This window comes from Hylaeus anthracinus, unplaced genomic scaffold (genome assembly GCF_026225885.1).
Source record: "Hylaeus anthracinus isolate JK02 unplaced genomic scaffold, UHH_iyHylAnth1.0_haploid 12002, whole genome shotgun sequence".
Classification (NCBI taxonomy): Eukaryota; Metazoa; Arthropoda; class Insecta; order Hymenoptera; family Colletidae; genus Hylaeus; species Hylaeus anthracinus.
In genome coordinates, this window is record NW_026534349.1 from 11754050 (window position 1) to 11782034 (window position 27985).

The 27985-nt window shown below is 32.8% G+C and overlaps 2 protein-coding genes across 3 annotated transcripts; one reads left to right on the forward strand and one right to left on the reverse strand.

Moving 5' to 3' along the window:
• Positions 1-16: 16 nt before the first annotated feature.
• LOC128891863 (cell cycle checkpoint protein RAD17) lies at positions 17-2752 on the forward strand. Its single transcript, XM_054151770.1, has 9 exons — positions 17-154; positions 367-766; positions 920-1076; positions 1144-1266; positions 1351-1529; positions 1595-1681; positions 1869-2059; positions 2198-2316; positions 2437-2752. The coding sequence occupies exons 1-9, from the start codon at positions 140-142 to the stop codon at positions 2546-2548; spliced, it is 1383 nt and encodes a 460-aa protein (XP_054007745.1). The 5' UTR covers positions 17-139; the 3' UTR covers positions 2549-2752.
• Positions 2753-2934: 182 nt separating this feature from the next.
• On the reverse strand, positions 2935-27980 carry LOC128891866 (inositol-trisphosphate 3-kinase homolog). Of its 2 annotated transcripts, none has more exons than XM_054151775.1 (5): positions 26909-27980; positions 6022-6322; positions 5364-5572; positions 4243-4714; positions 2935-3808 (listed from the first exon to the last, which is right to left on the reverse strand). In XM_054151775.1, exons 1-5 carry the CDS (start codon positions 26938-26940, stop codon positions 3599-3601), a joined length of 1224 nt encoding a protein of 407 aa, XP_054007750.1. In that variant the 5' UTR covers positions 26941-27980; the 3' UTR covers positions 2935-3598. The 2 variants fall into 2 exon arrangements, with proteins under 2 accessions (XP_054007750.1, XP_054007749.1); XM_054151774.1 differs by having other exon boundaries at positions 6022-6306; positions 26909-27975.
• Between the last annotated feature and the right edge of the window lie 5 nt (positions 27981-27985).

Consider the following 27985-nt stretch of genomic DNA (forward strand, 5'->3'; position numbering starts at 1 on the left):
ATTGGTCAACTCAGCTGAACTCAGCAGTGACATGTCTATATACCCCCTTAACCAAATGTCAGCTGATTTTCGACAACAAAAAATACTTTTCAAGTGATATATTTTATTATGAATTAAAGTTTCATATTAGCATCGTGACATGGATCATTCGAAGGTGTGTCTACAAAATTTTTAGTTTGATATTTTGTGACATAAATATTTTATATATTTTAATATATGTTTTGACATTAACACATTACATATTATTTTGGTTCCTATTGAAAATTAACGTTGTTATGTATAATGTTGTATATTGGTAATATGTAAATATTCAATTTGAATAAACTATTTTTCATTAAATAAAATTTTTGTTTGTATTGTGTTCAGAAAAATAGTAGTTGGCTGATGCCATCGTTTGACTCTACACCTATGAAGAAATCATCAGCAATGAAACGTACTACATCGCAAGTATTAGGAAGTAGTATTATTTCCAATATTTCAAGTACCTATGTCATACCTCTTAAGAGAAGAAACACTAGCAGTTTGTCTGCTTTACTGGAAGCTTGCGAACCACGGAAGCCTTCTGAATTAGTAGTCAGTAGACAGAAACAACAAGATATTTTAGCTTGGCTGCAACATAAAGTTAGGAAGGGTCAACCTTGTGCATTAATTTTGTATGGTCCATCTGGCTGTGGGAAAACTGCAGCTTTAAGAGTACTTGCCAAGGAAAATGGTTTTAATGTTACAGAATGGATTACTCCTGTTGACCAAGCCATGGATGAAAACAGTAAGTGTTTTTTTGTGTTAAACAAATTTTGTTTTATTAAAAAAGTACAAAAGAAATATTTATTTGACATATAACAAAGTTTTGAATGGTAAATTTTGACCCTTTAAGTTTAAGGTTTCAATGAAAGCACATTAATCACTAATTATTTTGTAGATAGGGTAATGAGACAAGGAGATAGATTTGAGGATTTTTTAATTAGGGTTACTCGATATAGCTCAGTTCTAAGTAATAGCTCCAGTCGTCTTCTTTTGGTAAAGGATTTCCCAAATGTTTACTTTCAAGATACAGATAGCTTTTTCTCGGTTTTGGAGTAAGCAAAATTATTGTATTTATTTTGATGCATTCAATATATACTTATAATTTATTTATATTTGTAGAAAATATTTTGAAATGGGAAAAGAACCTATAGTTTTTATATGCTCAGAAACTGGAAATTCAAAATTGTTGCAAATGTTATTTCCTCCTAATGTAAAAGAAAAGTTTGGTATAGACTCAATTAAGTAAGTTATTAAAAGAAGTAAAGTTCACAGTATTTTAATTCACCTTACTGTATATATGCATTTATTAAATTTTGTATGGTGTAGCATAAATCCTGTCACGCAAACTGCAATGAAGAATGCATTAAAACGAATAGGCGATATTTTAAATTTAACTGCTGGGCAGATGATACATGTTTCTCAGCCTAAAATTGATGAAATATTATCTAATAATATAGGAGATATTAGAAATGCTGTGTTAAATCTTATTTTCATTTCGTTAAAAGGTAAGTAAAATTAACGACAAAAATATATTTTACTTCTAAATTCAATATTATAATGTTGCTATTAGTACCTGAACAACTTGAAAACGTATGTAGTTCTCGAGTAGAGAGTTTGGGTCTTCTGCATGGTGTTGGTCGAGTAATAAATCCCAAAAGTAAGTACAAAAAGATACTATGTTATGAAACAGAAAGATGTAGTGAATTAAACTTTTCATATCAATTTCCTTGCTATTATTAATTTAATTACTTTTATGTATGTCAATAACAAGGTGAATATATATTACCCTTATAATTCGTTAACTGATGAATTATTATAGTTGATAAAGCGGTATGTAATTACAGGAACTCAAAATGGAAATTCATGGAAATTTGTTCACGATCCTGACGAAATTGCAGCTTTCTTTCAATCGCAGGCGACAGTATATCTAAAATTTATTCAGGAAAATTATTTAAATACTATAAGAGGAATAGAGGAAGCGAACGCCTGTGCAAACATCTTAAGTTTAGGAGACGTTTTAAATTCTGAATGGCGTGTACGTCATTTGTTTTTATTACACATAATTGCAGAAGTATTTCGTTTCACAAAAAATTACGTGAAGACAAATATTATATGAGTCACATAAAAAAGATTCAAAAATTTAAGCTTTCCGTTTTTATGTTAACAATTTTAGGATATCAATTTAACTAAAGTTACTTTGTCATTCTGCACTCGAGGTCTAATGGTGATGAATGAAAAACCAGTGTCTGGATGGAATCCTGTAAGGAAACCACAAAATGACAAAATTGACATGTTAGTACATGAATTCTACAATTGTGTATTTAGTATATAATAATAGTACTTTGTAATTTCAAACGACAGTAATGTTAATAATTTCACTTTTGACGTATGTGTACATTATTACATATACAGGCAAAGGTGTTTGGAAAGCGCAGAGATTCGATGGTACGAGTCTATAATTAAATCAAACTCCAAACGTACAGAGGAATTGCCTGATTTTGATACCGAATCAATTATCGAGTGAAATTCATGGAAACACGTTATGAAGGAAGGAAGTGAATTATGTATTTATTTAAAATTTATTTTTTACTAGTATTACGTAGATATCAAATATAATATCAGTAGAAAACGAACGGCGCGAAGAATATAGATACGAATCATTTTTCGAATATCTTTGATTATTTAACAGTTCTTGAACAGTTTGTATATATTGTTAAATAATGGTTTTCACATTATTATTGTTCGATATTTGCAATAGTATTTTATTCCATACACTAATTACTTTTCACGCAGAAAATAGATACTCATGCGAATTATGTTGATAATTACAACAAAGATAACAAGAGATTCGCCATTAAATAGAATTGTATACAGTTTATTCGGTTTAAAAGAAATATCCTTTATTACGAATACTTTTCTTCAGGATTTAATTTATGGCAGTTACAGAAGAAAATAATTTAATATAAAGATACGAATGTTTAACTTTTAAATCAATTATTTCTGAGCGAGTATTTCGTTTAAAAAAAACGCGTACATCTTATAATCTAATTGTTCTTCATAAATAATTCTTAAACGGTTACATTCAATTAACTATATTTGTACATTAATAATAAACTTTTTACACATACTAAATATGTTGCGGAGTATCGTTTATGGGATTCTCTCAATTAAAAAAGTTTATAGAAAAAAATGCAGTAATAAGCAGTCTTCTGCTTTGAATACCTTATATGTCAGTGTGTTCGTCAAATCGTATCAAGTTATTTCAAAGTATTTTAAATAATTTGTATATCAATTACAGTCTCTTACTTTGAATTCACGAGGAAAATGAAAAAGGCATAGATATTTGAAAAGCATTGACTCGATGATACAGCGTCGATGAAATTGTCAGTATTACAAAGTCTTAGGTACACTAAAAATCGTGTTTAAAAAAACAACTGTTTGTAAAATGAATAAAGGTACTTTTTTAAGCGAAAATCGAATATTCCTTCACTAATTTAAAAATATAAATAAAGATGTATGACTTTAGAAGTTATTACGATGAGGCCAGGGAAGGATTATTTATAATCGACAAAGGCTACGCTGCCTTCGAAATGGCAGCTTCTTCTATTGTCGAAATCAGAATATCAAGACCAAATAGAAATCCTTCTTCATGGTTGCCTTGTTCCCACGGCTTTCTATGTGTCACTCTTTGTCCATTCGGTAATTCTTGCGTCTTAGTGAAGTCGATCAACCACGCGCCAACTTTGTCGTCATCATAGATCATGAAGACACTACTACCAATTATCTGTAAAATAAATTATTGCACATATTATTTATTTCAAACAAGGATTAATAATAAAGAAAGTCACGTATGTTATGCATATGAGGCCGTTATTCTCCTTTCTTTAATATCTTTTGCGGAATGTCGAAATTCGTTGGATTAGTCACAGCTTCAGCTATTGTTCAAATTAGATTATTACTGTGTTCCATTGTACAATTAATTTACTCTTTTTCATTAAGCTTTTTGTGCATTCAGATGAAAAATCTTCTTGATTCAAAACTAAGTTTTCTATTTATCATGAATATTAGATTACAGAAAATCTCGAGCAGTAGTCAGGCTCGTCTTAACAACATTATAGGTCCCTAACCCCTTCTCCCTCGGCGTGTCTATACACTAATATGGTCCTGTTAGTAGCTCTGTTTTGAACGTTAATCGATTAGTAAAATGATAATGCGTACTTCGTGAGTCTTGAAGTACTCGGACGCTTCGATTTTCGAGCGAAGATTCTTCAGTCGTACGAGCAGCTTCTCGCGCGTTGCCTCGCGAGTTCCTAGGAATAGCTTCATGGTATCGAGGACTTCCTGGTGGGACTTCACTTTCTTCAGATCGGTGATCGGCGGCGCTCCGGGTAATTTCATAGCCTCGATTCGAAATCCGTGGCTACGAGTCGAGCTCTGTTGCTCACGGAACTGCATGTACCGTAATTTGGTCACGGCGCGTTGCTCGTGTTCTTGCTTCGTTGGGGCGTTGGGATCGACGGCGATCATCTTCTGATAGAGATCCGGTCTCGCGGTCGTCTTCGACACCTCGGACTCGAGGAACGTCCTCGTCCCCATCTTGATGTCCATTACGTGAGGATCGTTGAACCCGAAAAGCAGATCCTGCAGCTCGATGAACGTGTCGCCTTTGTACTCTACTTCTCGGTAGTATCTACGGAAATAGAAACAAAAATAAAGTTAAAATTGTAATAGGATTGTCTGAATCAGGAAGTTAAATAAAAAGTACAAGTTGTTCGATAAGAATTTAGAAATTATGTAACACACACATATATATATATAACACTGTACTTACTATACAGAGCATTTGATTTAAGGTAGTTGTAAATAAATCGATGAAATGAAGTAAATTCAAGTTATACTCTAAGTCATATTGTAAAATAACCGTGTATGTACTATACAATTTGTAATGCATATGCTATATAAACCTTGTGGGGTTTAAAGCAATAAATAAATAAATAAATAAATAAATAAACAAAAAGTGCAAGTAGTCAGGGATTGTAATTTAGAATAATATAAGTTTCGTTTCTTGGTTTAGGTATACAATTCTTTGGTATACACGATAAAGGTATTCCCAGGGCTTTAGAATTTTATTTTCTAATAAGACGAATGGTATGGAATGTTTTTACAAAAAATGATAAAAACTCAATTTACACTTCGTATGCGAAATTTAATGCTTCATTTTTCAAAGGTTTGAGAACCGCTGGAGTGGAACGATTGAATAACGAAAACCATTTAGATAACGGAGGTTTCACTGGAATTAGGTTTTTCGCGGTGATTAGGTAAATCGAGCTTGCGTTTACCTCGGTATGCAATCTCGCAATTCTTTGTCTTTGCTGAGCGCCTCGTAAACGATCCTCTCTGTATTCTCTGATCCTCCTGTTTTTCTTTTCCAAACTGTGCCGGGTCCGGCTGGCGCGAAGCCATCCGGGTGGCCGGATAACTGGAACCAGGACTTCAATCTATTCTTCAACAGAACGTCACTGGCTGGTGCCGTTAGATCTAAAGCGTTCTATAAAACAAAAACAAATAAATGTATGTTAATCTCACGAAATAAATTTACATTTAGTCTTGGACATTTAGGTTGAAGAAACGTAACAGTTGAGACTAATATTGGGTTGTCTGGAATATTAATATATCGGAATGGTTGAAAACAAATAACATATGGACGTCCCTTAAAAGGTGGAAAAATTGTGGAACAAAATGGTACATATATAATTCAATAAATATATATCGAAATTCGAGTCTTTGAATGTTTCTTAAAAATTGCCACGAACTTTCTGGACAACCCAATATGTATAGTAGCTTCGTTACAATGGAAAATCAGGTTGAGAACTCGGAAGGTTGGTGTAATTTAGAGAATACTATATTTTTACTTGAACTACATATATAAAAGATTGAATACGAAGGCACGTAATTAATGTCTACAACTAATAACTTGCGCAGCGAAAAGATCAATACCAGTGCCAGAAACTTCAACGAGAGGTCCTCTTCAGGCGTGGTGGCATCGGAGAGAACCATAGGGAATTGTTCCATCTTCTGAATCGTCGCTGGATCATTGGGAATCTTGGCGAGAGCCCTGGTCGAGCTGGATCCAACGCTGTTGGACCGATTCGAGCCCATAGAGGTGCTCCTTCGCCATTGACGAAAAGCGCTGTAAGTACTGCTCGACGAAGCATCCTTCTGCCTTCGATGATCTTTCTGGTTGGAGTTATGGTTCACATGCGTTTGCTCTTTCTTCGATGGCTGGAACCAAAGAAATCTACTAAGAATTTAATCCAGTCGACATCAAGTGCGATTTCGTGTCGATTGATACCTGTTCACATGAAAACGTAACGTCACTTTTACGCATATCATACAAGTCGACATTATTGCAACATAATGTAATAATTACGAACAAGTCACAATATAGAGTGTTCTCTGTGCGACAACCATTGTTGTTATTGAATTGTAATAAATGTTTTGGAATAACAAATTCCGCGATATCTTTAATTTGCACGTTACATTTTTTTAAAGTACAATCGAATTTGATTACAACTTATAAATGTTAGATGTAGAAAGTAATTCTATGCATGTACATTCTATTCTTTATAACCCTAGTCTAACCAGATATACTTACTTGTAATTTTAATACATTAAAGTGCCAATCTTCTAAGTGATCAACCCGATCTCTATTACAATGTATCTATCCTATACATTTACAATTTTACACATAATCTAAGTCTCAACCTGATGGACATAACATGTAGCGTAATATTTTCTTTATTGTTATTCTTCTACAAACATTAGAGTTACTTGTTATATTCGTTATCTGTTAGAATAATAATGATAATAAATAGCAAAATTGTATGGTTATTGAACTTCTACACATACATGTAGAATAAATTGTAATGACTAGACTGCGGATCTTTATGCAAAACAAAATCTTTGTAAACGTACCTACAAAAACTGAACCTAAGTAGGAATTTATTTTACTCTCCAAGGATTATAATACCAACTTTACGTTTTATATTTTTTATATTATTGGCTACTATGTAAATTCTATAGTTTCTTGCACGTTCAGATTTTCTATAAATGTATAAAAATCCGCAGTCTAGTAATGACCATTAGGTTGAGACTTAGGTTGTCAATTGAAAACTTAGAAAGTTGGTACTTTAACGTAACAAAATGAACAATAAATAAATAATAAATGATTGAATATAGAGGCAAAGAATTAATTTCTACACCTAATACATTCACCGAGTACGCAAATAATTCGAACAAGCATTATTATTTTTAACGATAGACGTTCCAACTTTTGGTATACAAAAATATGTATAAATCTAAAAGAAATTATACATTACAATGATTTATATTTGATTGTCGAAAATAAAAACTTGAGCAAATTATTAAAATTTATGTGAATTTATGCGAATTTTCATGACAGGGATTTTCCGTGTACAGAACTACATTCCCTTAGCAGCAAAAGGTTTAATTGAGTTTAGCGAGTTACATATTTAGTCGCGTGCTGGCTTCTGCTAATTAGCGCGTCGGAGTTGCCACTTGATCCAATTATAATGCGTTACGTCTTCTTCTGTGCATTAAGAGAACGATTTGATCAATTGAACGGTTGACGCATAGCTGTTCAGACAACTGTGAATAAGATCAGGCACATGATTCGTTCACGATATTGAAGGAACAAAAAGAACCAACAACGTTATTACAGAACGGTCTCGGACAACGTATAAAATTCTCTCGCTTTTAATAGTAGAAATTTTTAACCACTGATATCAAGCAGTAATTAAATCAATTAATTTGTTGGTAGAATAAACATGTTCTGTCTTGGATTTTTCTATGAAAATTTCCTAGGAACAGTTATTCCAGAATATTTATTAGAAATTGTTCCACGAAGTAAATATTAGGTGTAAAAATTAATTCCTTGCCTTTATATTCAATCATTTAATTTATTTTTTTTTTTGTTTTTTTTTTGTAAAACTAGTTTAAGTAGGAACAGTTTTAGATCTTGATAACCTAGGTCTCAACCTGATGGCCATTACAATTTATCTATATATAAGAAATTCGATAGCCATACAATTTTGTTTGTTATTCTTCTTCTAACAGATTACAAGTATAACAAGTAATTATAATAATTGTAGAGGAATAACAATAAGCAAAATATCACGTTGAATGTAATGTCCATCAGGTTGAGGACTCAGAAGGTTTGGTACTTTAATGTACGAAAATGATATAAAAGTGTACATATATACATATATTTGAATTAGAATGATAAATGATTGAATATGGATCCACGAAATTAATGTCTACACCTAATAGTTTTATAAATTGTATTATTTTTTTCTCAGCTTTATTTCTCACGTTTTTTATGGAATTGAACTACTGCTACTTTCAAGAACTTTCATTTATTTATTCTTAACGAAACTTGTAACGTGAAAACACTTTTGTTATAAACAAATTTCATTTTAGCTGTTTGAACAGAACCTACCGAAGAAGTTCCATAACTGTTTCGATCCCTGACTCTGTCTATCCAACCACAAATAAACAGAAGATGGCACGTTCTGACTTCCGATTGGTGGAAATAGATTGACGATGCGCACTTAATCAATCACAAGTCGGAACACGCTTAGAGCTTACCGCGCATTCACGATAGTATGACCAGAATTGTTCGAGGTGAGTGTACTGCACGGTTACATCCACGATTGAATTATATAATAAACAAGAAAATTTGTACCTTTTTCGTTTAAACGGTTTCGTTACATATCTTCAGCTGGCGGAAAAATACAGAATATTTAAGAATTTTTTTCTATTGGTTATTGTAATAAGTTCATTATGCCAATGTTATATACATTTTATTTCGATCATTAATTACGTAAAAATAATTTTAGGTAATAATTTTTGATTAATATTCTTAAAATTATGTAAGGCTTCGCAATCTTCGCAAAATTGTAACTTCGGGAGCCAGGGGTCTACGAACCAGCTTACATACATGGCTTTCCACGTACAATTTTGTATTGGAAAATATTATTTGTTATCACCGAATATCCAATAAAATCAATAGGTTAGTCATTCAACAATATTTAAACGCTTAAATATTCAAATATTATTCGAAGCGTTCGAATACGAAATTATTTTTGCAAACGAAAATATTTGCAAATTAAGAAGCCCAATTTATTGATATGCGTTTGTTTCGATGGTTTTGCTGGATTTTGCTGGATCTTGCCTCCACTCGTCGAAATGCAAAACAACAACAAATGGAACAGTATATTGCTAGTATATTTATAAAACCGAATCAATTGCTCTTTTGAAACCAGGCGATTTAGCTAAAATTGAGACCCATTATCAAACAGGTAGTGCATAAAATAAAGTCACAGTATGTTACTTTATCAAAAGCGGCCTGATTGAGATCCCAGTCTTCCCTAATCGCTCGACATCTATGAATGGTTTATTGGACTTCCTTGGCGACGAAGGTTGATTATTATTATTCTTATTGGCACGTTATTATCGCGGGGAGCGTGCCTCGACGTCGATATATCGAAAGCAGGTGGTTCGACAGCGTGGTTTTCGATTTCGCGATACGTCATTCATTTTAATCTACTTGACAAGGTTCGAACGTGAGGACATCGCAAAATCGAGTACTCGCAATTTCTCGACTGGTGCTTTCGGTTGTGTATTTATCATAACCTTGTGATTCGTATCGTTCGTATTACAGGTGAACAAGGTCGTCGTAGTACTAAGCAGGTGCGTAAATACCCTATAGCGAAAGTAGGTGTCGTTCTACGCCATATCGATTAAATCATACTTCGGGAATTTGGATGGTATTGAAACATATGTATATCAAATTATTTGCTTCATACTAACACTTTATAGACTGGTAGACGTCGAACATGTAATTAAATGTAGTAATAATCTTTATTTTTATAATATTATTTAGCATTGTAGAATATTTACTTTATCTGTTAGAATCGTTTTCAGATTAATATTTGTGTAATGTTTCGTAATTCGTATAACAATGGGATTCGATTAATAGGCTACCGGTTGGTAAATTGTTAATAAACCATTGTAATATGTTATAGTCTATATAAAACTAGGTAGGGTTTAAGTCATCATCATTCTGATTTCGTAATTGTTTCAAAAATATAAGCCCTCGAAAAATTGCCTTGGCAAGCGAATGAAAGAAAGCGATAAAACAACAGAAAAATCAATATAACTATAAGTTTTGCTTATTAAATAAAATTCACTAGCAGATCAGTTTTTTATTTGTCGGCTTTAAATGATGGTGCCTTGCAAAATGGTGTTTTAAAGTTCAATTTTATTTGTATCATGACAAGTCATTTAGTTTTTATTTGAACAAAATTGAAGCTTCAGAAATTCATTTTGCCGAAGGACTCAAACCGATTAGGTGTTAAATGGAAGGTAAAGTGCTTGGATTACGACTGTCAAATAATTGTTAATAAAATTGTTACAAGTTTCTGCGAAACCCGCAACTCAAGCTCATCATTAAATCATATAATTACTGAATATCCTAGAAATGCACTCGAGAAAGAAAAAATACATCAAGGACACCTCACCGATGTGCTCGACTGCATATCAGGAAAAATAATTAATTCCTGCGGCCATGTCAATATTTGTTCATAAGCTTCATACTTATACTCGTGCATGTATTACTTTAGTAAACAACGTTGCTAAAATTTAAATTACAAATTATGTAACTATTTCTGCTCTGTACAGAATCTACTCTGTACAAATCTAACAGAAAAAACCAAATCAATTCTATTCTAGAATGTTGAACTCTAAAAGGTATAGAAAATTTGAATGAAGAAGTATGAAACCATTTAAATTATATTTAAATTGTTAAAACAGAGAACCATTCTAAACAAAATTTAATGTAATTTATTTTTGTGCTTTCATATTTTTTATGTTAGCTTTATCATCCAACGTATTCTACTACACAAATATGTATAATCTTTTATTTTCTATTTATATTATACTATTTATAGTATTATTGATTTTGTTACTATTTCTTTTAACACGTTTGCGAGTTTTCAAAGGATTCTACGTTTAAGAATAATTTGCAATTAATAAACTGGAGAGAGAAGACAATTGTTAACGAAATCTGTGATTCTTGACGAGTCTATCGAAGTGTTTGCGTCCACACGTGAACATTTGCATTCTGCGCGAGATCCCGATCGCTCGAACATAGGTAATCATAGCACGATCAGGGTAAAATATGCGAGGAATGTGTAACGAGTCGTCTTCGATGAAAATGTTGACGCATAACCGGCAGAACAGCTCTCGAGGAACGGTTATCAAAGAAGGATCGAAAGATGAGCGGAAAATTCGCAGGGTGTTCGAAATTTTGTTTCGTTAAGTCTTCGCACTCCAAACGTTATTGTAAAACAATTTAAACAGGAATAATTACGATATATTAGGTGTAGAAACGAATTCTGTGCCTTTCGAAAATAAACTTACCACTTAATTACGTAGGATTTTATTTGATAATGCCCATGGATGGTATTATTAGTTAAATTATTATTATTAAACTAGAATAACGGTGTTAGTCGTCGACGCAGTTTGACACTGATTGTCGCTGATCTGTTCGCTTCGCTCTCTCAATTAAAACTAAAACTCTATTATACATCCAGGCGTGTCTTCCAGGCGCCCAAATTTGTTAAATAAGCTATCGTCCGTGGAAATTGTGCACCGAGCGTGTCGAATAGCAGCCTTTCGGACCGTCACAAGCTATGTCTAGTGCCAAACGTGACAATTTTCTCTTTAAGTTTCCTATAGTTTCGTTTATACAACGAATTTTCTCGTTCCCGCTTCGACAGAATCAACAAAAATGAAAACACGATTTGGAAAACAGACTTTGCTGCAAAGATAAGTCACACACCTTAGCCTTTGTTTACTTGAAGACAGAACACAGGGAAAAAGAAGCTTGTAACTTGTGCTCATTGTGTAAGTAGAGCCGTGTTTTACGGAGCATTGACGTCACCGGTGTATTCAGATTGCATTGTTCCAGATAAGTTTCAATCGAGCACCATTCCAGTTTTAACGTTTAACAACGGGAGAGTCCTGAGATAACGCAGACTCGTTGTATCCAGTTTGATAAGAAATTTCACAGAGGAAAAATGTACTCGATTTCCATTTCCATTTTCATCGCGTGTTTGGGCAACATAATAAACTCCATTACTCTAAAATTAATGTTTCATTACCACTGATTATTAATTGTAGACATTAAATCTGTGCCTTTATATCCAATCACTTATAACTTTATTTTAAGTAGAAATATTTAATCATCATTTTGTTATTACATGTTAAATTATCAACCCTCTAGGTTAGTAGGTTTGTTGTTTTCAAATAAATGTTTCGTTATGATCATACATATATACGATATTATACACTAGCTGTGCGATTTCACCCACGTGGAATATTATTCTTATTCTATAAATATCCCCGCTCCAGCGCTGGCTATTAAAAATGTACATAATTAATTTCTACCCCTAATGTACAATTTGCTTCTTGTATAAATGAAGAACGTATTGCATGTTTATTGAACGTATTGCATGTTGAAATGACCCCCGTCGAGAAGGAAATTATTTCAGCGATCCCAGCTGCGGGTCAAGAAAAACGTTCGTCACAAAAACGTAGAATAACGAGAAAGAAAAGTCCAGACACGTGCGTAAAAAGCTGTTGTGGTTTTGCAATATTTTCACCTTGGGGAAAAAGAGAAACAGGGAAAAAGAATGCGTTATGTTCTCAATAAACTGAATGACAGAATTTTCAACCGTACTAAAAATCCCATCGTCCAACGACAATGACCTCGAGTTGCGTGCGTCAATGCGCCAGCGAAACCGATTTGATAAAAATGCAATCGTGTCTTGTCTCCTCTGCGAGAGCGACGCGAATCGTTATCCAGCCAAAGGATATCTCCATCGGCAACGTGGAGACACACCTCCAGTCATGGCTAAAATTCTTACCTAAATAACAATTTCGAATAACGAATAAAATACAAACTGTTTATTCCGCGTTAAATGAAAATTAGAATTTTAATTACAGAATTAAATATTCCACGATGAATAAATAAAAATTGTTGGATAAAATGAAAGTGATGAATAAATTAATATGTATTAGTTTTATTCGTTATCTATTATTCGAATGAAATTTTGTCCATCTCTGATCTCTAGTAATGTTAGCCGATTTCTAATCCCTCTTTCAGTGCTATTCTTTAATCATTTTTCTTAATCTTTAAGTCAATCATATTTTTCTCAAGTATAAATTATTTGAACCATTCTAAAAATCTTTAATTAAATGTGATTGAAAATAGATCGGATAAGATTAAGTTTAGATTTAATAGTTTTATATATTCAATATACATATGTGTATATACATATATTATCATAATTTTATAATTTCAGAAATATATTGATAATTATTAAACTGTGGATTTCCTGCGTTTATGACATTTGAATATAGCAAACACATGTTCCAAACGTATCCATAATGAATGCTTTTATGCAAAATTAAAATTGATATTATTATAATAATGTATTAAACGTATTCTACACAATATGTTTTGCATATGTTTGCCATACTAATGTAATAGTATATAAATAGTATACATATATTGCATTCAAATATAGTGTGTATAGTCCATAAATAAGTGAGTAAATAAATATATATTCGTAATACAGAATACATTCTATAAACGTAGTAAGCATATGCTAAACACATTGCATAGAATATAATGTACGAATTACTATTATAATATAACATTTGCTTCGCATAAAATCACGAGTCTATCAATTATATTATTATTTTTATAGTAGGAATGATAACTTCAAATGAAACGATCGAGATCATTTACGACAATTTTTCACCGTCCGCGAACCAACAAGATAAGCGATTCCTGTTCAATGTATCGACAAATCTTTAGGTGAATTGAATAAAGTCGATCGAACAAGGTTTCACAATGAATTTGTATGCTAAGAGCGACGGAAAATACACGGACGTCTTGCATAGCTAAAATGAAATTTGATTTCGTACTACGCATTTCAGCACGTTCCAGGGTCGTGCGAAACGAAAGGCTCCAGAGAGAGAGAGAGAGAGAGAGAGAGAGAGAGAGAGAGAGAGAGAGAGATGGGCGAGCGAATTCTACATTAAAAATTGAAATTCTTTTTGTATCGGTATTTTTATCGTGAGCATTAACCATGATGGAAGAGGGGTTGATGTGTACTTGGCGAAAATATCTCCACATATGACACTATTTGAATTATTATTAATTCAATTATGGGTCTCTAGACCAACATCAGCTAAGAGAACACGACGGAATGTTTACATGGTTTCTTTAAAAAACGATTTGACGTACTTGGCGAAAATACCTCCACATATGACACTATTTGAATAATTATTATTAATTCAATTATGGGTCTCTAGACCAATGGTATACAATTTCTATTATACCGACGCGACACAAAGTCATTGTTTTGATGTCATAAAACACTAACAGAAAAGGACTCGTCTGAATAACAAATGTTTCTTAAATGTACACACAAGTGCCGCTGGCTCGGTGATTTTCAGTAATATTTCTTCAAAGTATTAATGAAATCACGGTGCAACGCTAAAGGCGGGAAAAAAGCGACCAAAACATTATTGTGTCGTTAAAGAATGATGTAACATACTGAAAAAAAAAGAAGAAAATAAACGGTAAGTGTGGAACGATACACTGTGCGTCATTTCCTTGATGGAATTAATTGCTTTATGCGATGACTGCGACTAAAAACGAACGCCACTTCAAAGAACAAATATAGCCGAATCTATGACTAACGATAATGCTTCTACCTGTCTGTGTGCAATAAGAATGTATATTTAAGCGGCCAGATGTTTGTAATCCATGTTAACTTAACGTCGTTACAAAGTGAAAGAAGTGCTGCTCCCTTTGCTTGCGTCTATTAACTGTTCGTTTTCTATTTAATTTAACTAATTCAATACTTTGTGTTTGAAATTCATTTATCCAATCTTATCGTATGATGGAATATGATCTTCAACGTCACATATAATTTAATTCATATATTTTGTAATCTTTAGAAAATGAACAGACCAGGGCTGAGCATCAAGACAGTCAAACTAGTGATGCCATTTGTTTGTGTGCTCGCCGTGCTCTGAATAACGTGGTCGTAATACTGTATTTTTGATCGTGTTTATTAACTGTGTTCCATATTTAATTTAACTAAAAAATTAAAGAAAATTCATTGCTTCATGTTTGAAATTAACTTGGTGAATCTTGTACGATAAAATGTAATCTTGAAGGTAACCTATCATTTTATTCATACATATTATAATCTCTAAAAAGTGCTAACCAAATATACAGATCAGAACTAGGCTCGGTTTAAGTACAGACCATTAAATATTATTTTGCAAATGTATCATGTAGTACATGTGCTGTTTTTCTCTTCTTTGTCGATGTAGGGTGATGTGAAATTTATAATGCAACCTATACGGAGGTAAAAAGTATTGTGATTTTGAGAAAATTCTGAAAATTTACAAGTTATTATACGTGTCTATCAGGTTATTATTTCCAGCTCCTGTTTGTGGTGGTGTTTGTAAACATTGATGACGGTAGTTTTCCGTCAATGTTATTATCTTCTATCTAATCACAACTGTTTACATCAGCTAAGAGAACACGACGGAATGATTACATGGTTTCTCTAAAAAACGATTTAACGGATTACCTTCTACATACGATTTTTATTTGTTCTCGTGTACTGACATCACTCTATACATTATGATTGCTACATATATGAAATATTTATTATATATACCGCATGCTCTAGAAAATTTGCAGTATCAACCGAAATGTAGAACTTTGTTTATTATATACAAGATGGGCCGAAAGTCAGTACTCTCGATGCCAGAATAAGTCCAAAATGTAGAGTAAATTCATTTTTTGTTCCAAGCTTTATTTTCCGATGGAATCATGCATATTGCAAATTTTTAACGTCAGGTTGTAACAGTTTTAACAATTCGATAATAGATTAAGTAGAAAATTACTAAAGTGGATGATAAACGCGTTACCGGTGAGAAGAGGTGTCGGACAGACTCTTTTCCTTAAATAAAGACACACGGAAATTAAATGCCAGAACGACGTCAATGGTATGATGAATACGTGCATACATATGCAATACTCACTAACTTGTTGTCGCTTTAAGCAAACGGGGGCTCTAAAATGTCGACAAACGATCCCCTGCAAACGTGACCCCCCACAGGAAAAAAACAATTTATGAAGCTTGTCTTTAATTTATGTCACCGTCGATGGACGCGATAGCAACACGTGATTATCTTTCTTTCGCCAATAATACTGATAAACGAGTGACTGGTTAACAAACTGTAGCATTCGACTGGTTACATACAAATTTTGCTTAAAAAATAAAAGAGATAACATTTTCCTAAATTAATTACTGCAAGTATGAAATCACCCTTGAATGACTTAGGAAGCTTAACGTCTGTAATTATATAAAAAGGTCTATTTATATAGTTTTTACATAATCATAATTATACACTTTTTTTTTTTAATCAAAACAATTGGTTTTCTAGTGTTGTGTGAGTATAACATATATGTATAAACAATAAAAAGTCGATAATTGGACTGAAATGGCTCTGAAAATCCCTACAAGTGTCGAGGCAACCAATCCAATACAAGGAAGCCCCACTTAGTACCTAAAACGATTAGACGAAACAAATATTCTGTTAAACAGGAACATTTCAATCGAATACTCTCGATCATTTTCAGATGTAAGCAAGTATAAATTTAAATTTACTGCAAATTAAAGATACGTTTTATACCGATTGAGGAGTTTGAAGTAAGAGAGAATTATTATTGAATTATCATTACTGTAAATATAATACATTTTTAATACGATTGAAGAGACTCAAAAGAAAATTGTTATTGAATAATTATTATCATATATACGTACCTATATCTATATATTATAAAATACATGTATACATTTATATACAATAATAAACCAGTAATAACCAGTAATAATTCTCTCTTCAGGCTCCTCAATAAAATAAAACATTTTATCATTTAATCATCATATAAAATAATTATATGGACCTCTATTATAAAGTGATATTAAAATTACAATTAAGATATATCACAAGAAAATGTCCAATACTAAACTTGTCCTACAAATCTTGTAAATGAGATACTTTATTTTTCAACATTTGCATTATTTCGTAAATAAAATTATTTGTTTTATAAATAAATAAAATCTAATTTTATTTATGCTCCACTTATACAATAAACCTGACCGAATAGAAAGTAACTGATAAAATTGAGTAGATATCTGTATATAGTCAAGTGCTTGTGGACTTGTTTATAAACAAAGAAATGATCCTTCAAGTATCAGCAGATAAAATAAATAACAAATGTTTGACAATGTTTGCAGCGTATCACGTAAACAGAACTCTCGTTAATGCAGATACAGACCTGTAGATAAAAAAAGCAAGTCATATAATACTAATAGATTTGATAAGTTAAAATTAATATGAATGAAATACTTTTCAGTTATCTGTTTGTCGAGTGGAAGTTTTATTGAGGATAAAGATCGTCTCATTGTGATCTGATGTAAACACTTCTACCGTCGCGTGACTTTCATGTCACGTTTTCAACCTCATTAGAGAACGTAACAATTTTAAGTATGATTTTAACGTTCATTTGTTATAAACTAATTTTAAGACTGAATAAATGAATTTGTAATTTGAATACTCGCATATCTTTATGTTACATATACTGCAAGTGCTATCTCCAAAATAAAACGTTAATTATAGAGTTCATTTCAGGTATAATTAATATTTTTTTTAACTACAACACTTACGTATTTTTATTACTACCTAGTCTCTAATCACAATCTTTGAGATACAAATTCATTAAACTAAGATTTCGAATTTCTGATAATTTTGTTTCAAAGTGAACAATGATTCGTTATTGTTTCAACGATGTCACTATTTATTTATTAAAAGTCCATTCATAATTTCATGTATAAATGTTTCTAATAAAAAGACAATATTTGTCATCATCTAAGTGTTGACAATTATTGTACTCTTTTGCATTGTATTGATTAACCTTTTGTGTGGTTCAATGACAATTATCTTTAAAATACAAATTTGTATAAAAATTACAAACATTACAAAGCATTAACCAGTTCACACACGAGGGTTCATTATTTATGAAAATATACCATGGAACAACTCTTCAGCTCTCGACTCGATAAATGCACAAGTGGAATCCTTGCTACCATTTGTGTTTGTAAACAGTGGAATCAGCAAACGGTAAAACGAAGGTCGTTCTAAAAATATTCGACGATACACGCGTCTCTATGTATCTAATTAACGACTGTTTACCATAAATAGTTTCGTGGGACAAACGTGAGTGCAGTTATCTGGAATGCTTGGGAAAACAAACGTATTTTTCCACTTTGTTTTGCATCGATGGCGAACTTATTCTTCGCCAAGAACCGATGTCAGTTTTTGCTACGTGTTTGGGTACAGAATCCACGTCATACTATGTATTTCATTTCGACTACTGAAAAGAACCATTCGAGATTTACGAAAGGATACTTCCAACTCGTGCTATTCTATTTTACTGCCTGTTCGAGTAACCGGTATGTCTTTATGCGAGGTCAGTTTTTTAATAGTCTACTGTTGTCCCGGAGATCATTGGACCCAAAGATGAGCAAAATTTTATTGGAATAACAGATGACGAATAAAACTAACATATAGCAATTTATTTACCACGAACAGTTCAATTTACATTGATTTATCGTCAAATATTTAATTCTATTAAGTTGTCCCAAAAGTTTCTTTCGCTTTATTAATAAGTAATACACGCACAATATTTTGTTTTATGTTACATTACTGAATTGTGCACGATTCAGTTTGCTCCATTACTGTTACAACATGAATATCTATGAAATTAGATTGTCTATTTATATAAACACGACCATATAAAATAATTGAGTGCAACTCGCGAAAGAAACTTTCGCGACAACCTAATATTTGAGAAACATATTCGTTTCTATTAAATAATAGCTTCTAAAATAGTTTCATTTATTATTTAGTATGTAAATCATTTTGGTGATTAAAACTTTCTATTTACCTGTTAACTGCGTCTAGTTTTATTCAAATTTTATAAAACTTTTGCATAGTTACATACATACATACGTATTTCAACAAACGTTATGCAAATTTGCACAACATGTGCTTTATAAATATGCGCGTAAACATTCGTTAATGCTCGAACTACGAACGCGCGATGCACGTATTTACTACGAACAACAGGGTAAAAGCCCACCCAATCCATAGTACATGAAACGTTACAATCGGATATCTACACTAATTGTCTTTTTATACATGCGTTATAGAGAAATATAAATTTCGTGTTAGTACAGTTACGTGCATATATCTGAGGTTATGTTTGGTCTAATTTTTGATTCAAAGAACCTCACTAATCCTTTAAAATTACATAAAAATCTTATAAATATGAATGATAAGAATATGTATACAAAACGATTATCAAAATAGTTTGTTTGCACGTACTGCAAGAATTGCTCTATCTTACTCAATATCTCTCTCTTTCTCCGTTTCTAAAAATGTTATGAATATGAATGATAAGAATATATGAAAACATTATAAAAAATTGTTTTTTTGCACGTACTGCAAGAATTGCTCTATGCTATAGGGAACAGCTGATATCTTAAAAATGTTTGTTTGAAACGTATTGAAAAAATTACCAAATATACAATACTTTAAAACATACTCAGAATATTCTCAAAGTTAAAAGAAAATTAAGAAAATACATGAAGATGAAGGTGAAAAGTTCATGAAGAACTTACAATTAATATTTGGCCTTCTAATGTGGTTTCTTCTATTAACGATAGAGTCCGCGCGTTGAACGCCTAAAGGCGTCCGACGCGTACGTTTAGTAAACCTAATTACTGGATTTGGAATTAAATCTCAAGACCGAGAGGGTCAACGCAAATGCGTCAGAGACTTCGCGAGTGAACTAATAAATCTGTCGCAAGGTAATTCTTTTTCACGACGACGACTTTCATACGCAAAGGACTGAATTCACGGATTCGTTTACGGTTGCAGACTTACTTTCCGTCGGTAGACCGGTTGACACTAACGTGCCCATACCCGTGCACGTAAATATGGTATCAAATAATTGCAATGAGAGGTCGAACCGGCCAGGTACGTAACAACAGAATAAATTTGAAGCGACGAGACACATGCATTAATATAATTAAATAATTAATCTTTCGGGATTTTTAATTAACTCTCCAGATTTTCTAATATCACAAGGGAAATTCGGCAATTAATGCACGCCGAAAAATTTGAATTTTTGAAGAAATAAACTGAACACAGTGCCCCTTTTCTATTTCGGCAAAAATTCCACTACAGAACAAAATTCCTAGAGAAAAGAAGAAAAATTGTTTGAAAAACGTGATCCTTTGAAGAAATATGTTAAACAAAAGTTGCACATGTCGATGAGATATGAAATTGTTGTCAAATATATTTTTTCTTTAGGAATATTTTTCTCATAAATAATAGCAGTTGTGCCTGTATGTTAAAATAAAAATCCTTTAAAATATTTATAATGCCTGTTATTTAATACGTGTCAACGTCATCGTATAATTTTTAATTGTATTAGAAGATACGAAACTGTATTGTACTATATAGTACTGTATTAATAATTGATCCATTATTTTCATATTTTACATTTTATTTATAATAACATCGATCACGTTGTTTTGTTATTTTATTGCAAATCTATGAACAAATCAGACAACAAACAAGTTCTCTTCAAGAACAAATTATTTTGAATAAAATATATAAATATTCGAACTGATATCGACTTTTGACATCCGCAAACTTTCTGTCTATATTGCATTATTTAGAAATTTTATTGCGAATATTTCATCACAAACGTAGTAGTTACTTTCCTTTATACGATAATTAAAACATCATAAGAACGATATGTACACGTATTAGTATACGTATGTACATGCCAGTGCTCGCGAGGAAGTTAATTATACGATAATCGAGGCGCTAGCAATTTTTTCATACATACTTGTTGATTGTTGGTTTTTATTTAAATAACCATAAACACAATATTGTAAGTTTTTATTCATTAATTATTTAGCGAAATTAATTTGTACTCTCGAATTATGTTGATTAAAAATATTTTCAAATAAACTTTTGATCGATTATTTAACATTTTATATTTCATGATATTCTGTTCTCCCATTGGTAATAAATTGGTCCTGATTCAGCATGAAATTACTGTCTAACATGTTGTTTATGAACCACTCGTATTGTTTATGCAAAAGTTTTCAGCTTCGTAGAAGCACATATAATCAACCAGACATTTTTATCTCTGAATTTCTTGATATATATATGTTAATAAATCGTACTTATTACGAGTTCAATTTTTTTATGAAACTTATCAACAGAATCTCATTCTGATTGGAGATGAAGAAACATGAAAATTTCCCAGTAATCGTTCGGTAATCGCGATCGATACATATAGATAATGATTTATTTACTACATTTATTCGATCCAACAGTTATTCGGATAAGCACTCATTCATTCAACAAATATATGAAATATAATTTTATTTTATAACTCAAGTTGCAATTTTTACCGAATAAATAACAGATTTTACACCTTCAATCTAGACAAAAATTTTAAATAAATTTACCTAATGGTTATTTCCTTCCTAAAATTGTAAATTGACAGAGGTATTTAAAAAAAAAAAAGGGAACAATTTTGCCTACTTTTGTCCAATAGAAGACGTTACAAAAGCAACCGGAATTTCTTTCGAGATCCAATAGAAAGTCAAGGCTAGGAAGTTATAAATATTTTGTTCGTTTTTGCTCGAAACTAGTAATCTTTCTCGCGTCCAATCGAATAACACGAACGTCGCGAGAAAATCAAGGTGCATACTCTTACTACGTAACTGACGACGTCAATCAAGGAGAATGTAGTAATTGCAATAACCGCATAGGCTACGGATCGCCACATTCTTCTAAATATTCTACGCGTTACTCAAAGTCTCGTACTCAACTTGCCCCATTTCGAGCCATTAGTTCGTTTAATAAAGTTAAATGAATCAGCAAAATTATTTTGTAAGTACTACGTCAGTTGTTTGACCCGGAACACTGTTCAGAGAATTATACGTAGGTATGTAGATAAATTCTGTTTCTCAACTTGCGGAAATGCATTTTGTTTTTACCTACACCTCTACTTTTTTAAACCCAGGCATACAAAATAAAAAGAAAAAAAATTACACGATTCAGTAAATCTATCATTGAAGTACCATAACATTTAGTCTACCTGGACTACTCTTACAACTGTTGAGTTACAACTGCAGGTAAATACTGTTACGAAAGAAAAAAATTCTTTGACAGTGAAAGCAGAAGTATATGACGCGCCTATGACCTTCGTCAAATATTAACCATGATGTAACATACAATAAATTATTAATGATCTTCGTCTATTTTTTTAGTCTATTGATAGAAGAAAATTTCTTTAGCAGCGAGAAATAATTTATTTAACTCTTTGGGGCACAGTGGGATTAAAAGTGTCATTTTTAATCCCACCTGGAAATTTTGCAATAGCTGCATCTGTATAGGTTTATATTTCGTCTTCTTTACGTAAAGCAGTTGGTAATATATTCATCCAATGTTACAAATGTATGCACGCAAATGTTGGCAACTTTCAACATGCTAATACCGGTATAAAAATTAGTTCTATATAAACAAGTGAAGTGCCCCTGTACTTAAGGCAAAATATGTACTTTAATAAGTACCCTTCGTGAACCTATGTGGCACGGTGGGATTATTTGAGTCCCGCCCTCTAACAACAAATTCGATTAAATAATTATTATTTTGTTATTTTATGTTATTATTATTATGTTATTTCTAGTTATGTAATTTTATATTATTTTGTTATTATATTTATTCTGTTACGTTACGTGATACCTTTATTAATAAAAATATAACAATTTTGTTTGATTTCAAACGCAATAAAATTCCTGTGCAACATGGGTCTATTTTATGACCTGAATTCCTGTGCCGCAAAGAGTTAATGCTATCGTTATAAAAGTAAATTCCCCTTTTCCACCAAGAGACTATAAGGGGTTCATAAATAAAATCAATAATTTATTATTAGTAGAAATTACTTCTACTTTTTCCTTCATCGTGCCCTGGCGCAACACTTTCTTTCCTTTTTTTTTATTTCGAATCGCAGAGTATGTATGGCCAGGTCGATGCTTCATGTCTAAATCGAGTGTCAAAAGTTATTACGTTGTTTTTTGTTTAAAATTATTTATAGATCGGTTTAATAATACTACCAGCGTCGAGATTCGTGAGTGCTCCACGTGGAATACAAACGTTACGATTATTAATATCAAAATGTTCGGAACGAACTCGCCGATACTAGCCGAGCCCATTTGAAGTCGAACCACGCAACGAACAATTGAATTTTTTTTTCTGAGCACTGATCGCTTCAATGGATATAAATTACTTCCTGGCCGAGCGTAATCAATTTCACGGTGTAAAAATACGCGATGATAGATGAAAATGATATTCTATTTCGTAAACGCGTACTTTAAAAGCGTTAACGACGTAATTTGTTTTTAATTACCGTGGATTAATGGACATCTTTCTAAGATCGATATTATCGCGTCACTGCATCCTGATACAAGCCCGAGAAATAGCTACAGGCGCGCTGTGACACAGTTTTCAGTGGAGAGATACACTTGCCGTCGGCGTTGGTGTTTATGGGACGCAACGTGGGTATACAAAAATATAGAAGTACGTGCACAAATTCATAGATATACAGGGTGTCCCAGCCTTAGTGATACAGCGCTCTAACTCCAAAACTATCGGTCGAATGCGAAATTTCAAATATGGAAATTTCTTCTCGCTGAAACATGAGCCCCACTTTACCATGAAATTTTCATGTTTGAAATTTTGCATTCGGCCGATAGTTTTGGAGTTAAGGCGCTGTATCACTAAGGCTGGGACACCCTGTATAAAATATGAAAAATTAAAAGACACAGATCATTTAAAGAATGGTTTATCAGATCAGATTTTCGATGAATAGAAAAAATGAATTACTGAGAAAAGTAATTAAGCAGAAACTGAATCGTCAATGAGATGATAAAATATGCAAGTTTTGTCAATATTCAGACGTTCCGATTCTCGTAAACAATATTTATGAACTGTATGAAGGTCGTTCTCAGTTTTTAGTCAATACAAAAGAAAAAATGGCTTTAAAACGTTTATGAGGTGAATTCGACTTGCTAAATAATCCGAGCTGATTGATCATTATCTCAAGTATCAATATTTTTGCCAACACTGCAGTAGTGTGAATGGATCCACGGATTAATTTATACTAGAGCTGGTTAAGATGGATATTATACTCGATATAATATTTATTGTTAGAGATTTTTAAATTCTTCCAATATAATTTTGATAGCTGTGATTTATTATGACCATAACATTATTTTAAAAGGGATTAAGACATTGTTATTGTGTATTGTTAAACAATTTTAAACTGTTTACTGTACATTCTCCATTATTTTTAATTTAACGTCAATTATTGTTGCTACCCTTTACATTGAACTTTAGAACTACAGTATAAACCCGATAATACATTTTTCTTACTAAATGAGATTATATTAAGACTATATTCATGAAACGAATAAATAAAACTTCAATGACACGAGTTGTTTGGACATTCAATATAGCAATATATGGTATCCTCTTTCCACGCACCTATCGCGAAAAATAAATTGTACGAGGTGAATGGCTCAACGCGTTTCCTGCTCCAGATACAAGTGATCCTTGAATGTGTCATCGAGTACAGCCTTGAATACATTCATTCATCTGCCTCTGTCGAAGGTCAGACTTGTTCAAATTTCAAAAGGCTCCTTATAAATTTTTTTGTTCAACCAGGTCATCAATGGTAAATGGTAATCGAGTGCAATGACATGTAGATTACATCTATATTACATATAATTAATAATAAGGTCATTGCTCGTAACTGCGTCAAAAGACACGATTTATATGTATGTGACAACTGTTTGCACGGCTTAATGTTTACGTTAACCGATGTATAATTTCTCTACGCGAATGCAAACACGTATTTAGAATAATTTAATTTCAAATTAAATAGATTGATTAATTTAAAAAAAAAAACTAATACATTTATCGTCTTGATACGACAGAATACTCGTTTTATTCGTATAACTGCAGCTCATTCACTATACAGTGACGTAACGGTTCATCCATATAAAACACTCAATTAACTTCGTTTTAAGATAGGGTAAAAACATGAACGGTTTTACAACCCGAATATATACATATTTTTAAATATGGCGTCTCGTGGGAAAACTGTATTAGCTATAGGCACGTTAATCTTTGAAAAAAAAAAAAAAACCTCGGTTGCTCTGACAAAACAGTCCAACTCGATTTAGTGCAGAAATAGGTAAAATTCCTATTTAAATACAAATACGCTATCAGTTCAGCAGAATTGAAATTGTAAAACGAAATATTCCACCGTGTGCCAATAAAAATTTTACTTTTCAATCAAATAAACGTCACACGTAAATTCCTATGGAATCAATTCTTCTCGCCATCTATTATTCGAATAGAATATTGCCTATCTCTGCGGCCCTCGGAGTTGGATACATTTTCTTTCCAAATACTGATTATAAATTTCAGGTTTATTACAGTTCTTAGTATCGTTACGTGTCGAAATCAGAAAATCTGTACCGTAAAGGGTTAAAATCTCGAAGACTCGATTCGTCGAATCTTTAAGGCTCGTTCTCACATCACGCATTCGTAAACTAGCTTTCGTTGACGACTTCGTCTCCATGGATGTCAATTTAACAAAATTCGTAGATGTATTCTAACTTGCGAATGAAACGGAAGCTAGTTTACGAATGGCTCTGTAATTTGTATTCGTTTAAATTTGACCTCTCTTAAGCTGGGAGGACCAAATCACCAGAATCATATCGGACTTTCTGGAATATTTAGTACTTATTTTCTACTAATTTGTACCACCAACGATAATTTTGTACCTCGTGCCGTTTTCCAAAAACTCATAGCGCTGCTAGTTTAACGTTAAGCTAATGGCTGACAATGTTAAAAATTAATATAAATGAAATAATCAAAACGGATACATTTAGTACTCAATTTTTACTAATTCGTACCACCAAAAGAAATTTTGTAACTGTTATCGTTTACAAGAAAATCGTGGCGCTGCTAGTTTAACGTTAAGCTAATGGCTGACAATGTTAAAAATTAATATAAATGAAATAATCAAAACGGATACATTTAGTACTGCATTTGTACTAATTCGTACCACTAAAAGAAATTTGGTACCTGTTACCGTTTTCAAGAAAATCGTAATATTAATATTAAGCTGGCAGCGCCACGATTTTTTCGTAAACGGTAACAGGTACAAAATTGCTTTTGATGGTACAAATTAGTACAAATTCAGCGCTAAATGTATCCACTTTAATTTGTTCATTTTTATTGATTTTGACATTTAGTCCTGCTAGCTTAATATTAAGCTTAATATAAGCTAGCAGCGCCACGATTTTTTCGAAAACGGCACGAGGTACAAAATTATCGTTGGTGGTGCAAATTAGTAGAAAATAAGTACTAAATATTCCAGAAAGTCCGATATGATTCTGCCGATTTGGTCCTGCTAGTTTAAGAGAGGTTTTAATTTGCTTAACTCTGACCTAGAGTGTTAGGTAGTTTTCGATAGACATACCTTGTTGAAGCGAGCTTGCAGAAGCCGCTCATATTGGTCAGCAGCACGAAGACAGAGCCGCGTGGTGAACGCTTCCATTCGTGCTGGAAGGGGCGCGTGGCAAACACTGCTTGACATTATTCTTCCCTTCGGGCTGACACCGGAATACGCACGCAAGTACGTACAATGTGTACAAATAAAATCGTCACTCCGCTACGCACCAACGTACGCACTTAAATTGCGATTATCTTTTGGACGCGAGCTAACCTCAATCGACGCTTACGAGCTCGACGCGTCGTCTAGGCGTGTCCTCTAATATCCTATTCGACGATAATATCAAACACGGATACAGATCGGATCACTTTCACACGTGTAGAGCTTTTACTGTTACCCCTTTCGTTCAATTGATCCCGCGACCGTTTACAGATGCCACGAATAGATGCTTTCGAATAACGCTGCTTTCACACCATAGAAATCGAAGCCACTTCACGCAGTACGTACGAGCAAAAGTTGCACGCGAGAGTTCTGTAGTCGATAGTCCTTCAATCCATTTTCTTCCACTGTTATTCGATTCGTATCTCCATACAGCTGCGAAAAACGAGCACTTTACACGACGACGATGAAATTTCAAATGTTACTTCGTGATTACAGAAGTCGGATTTCGTAGCGAAGAGTCGATAACTTTGAAATGGAAGAAACGAGAAAACGTTGACGAGAACGCACACGCGTTGCGTTGACTGAAATACCCTACAGAGGGTGTCTCGACGTTCTTCGTGATTGGTGGGGATGTTTGTTAATAGATTATTAACAATTTTTCTTCGTTATTGCTTCCGTGCGAACCAATTTTACATGTCGCAGCAAGTTACTCTCTCGACGTCTCAATGTGTACTGGTTAGCAGAGAGAGAGCGCCGTGTAGTTTTATCGTCACGACAATCCCCCCCACCCCACCCCACAATTCCGTGTCGACGTCCGATTCTCGTTCTCGATTATGCATGCGTATACAATATCTAAAGCCGGAGGCTCGAGCGGGACTATTATTCGGATCGCAGACCCTTTTCGCAAATAGTGTTAGACGTGAACGGGTCAATTGTCCATTA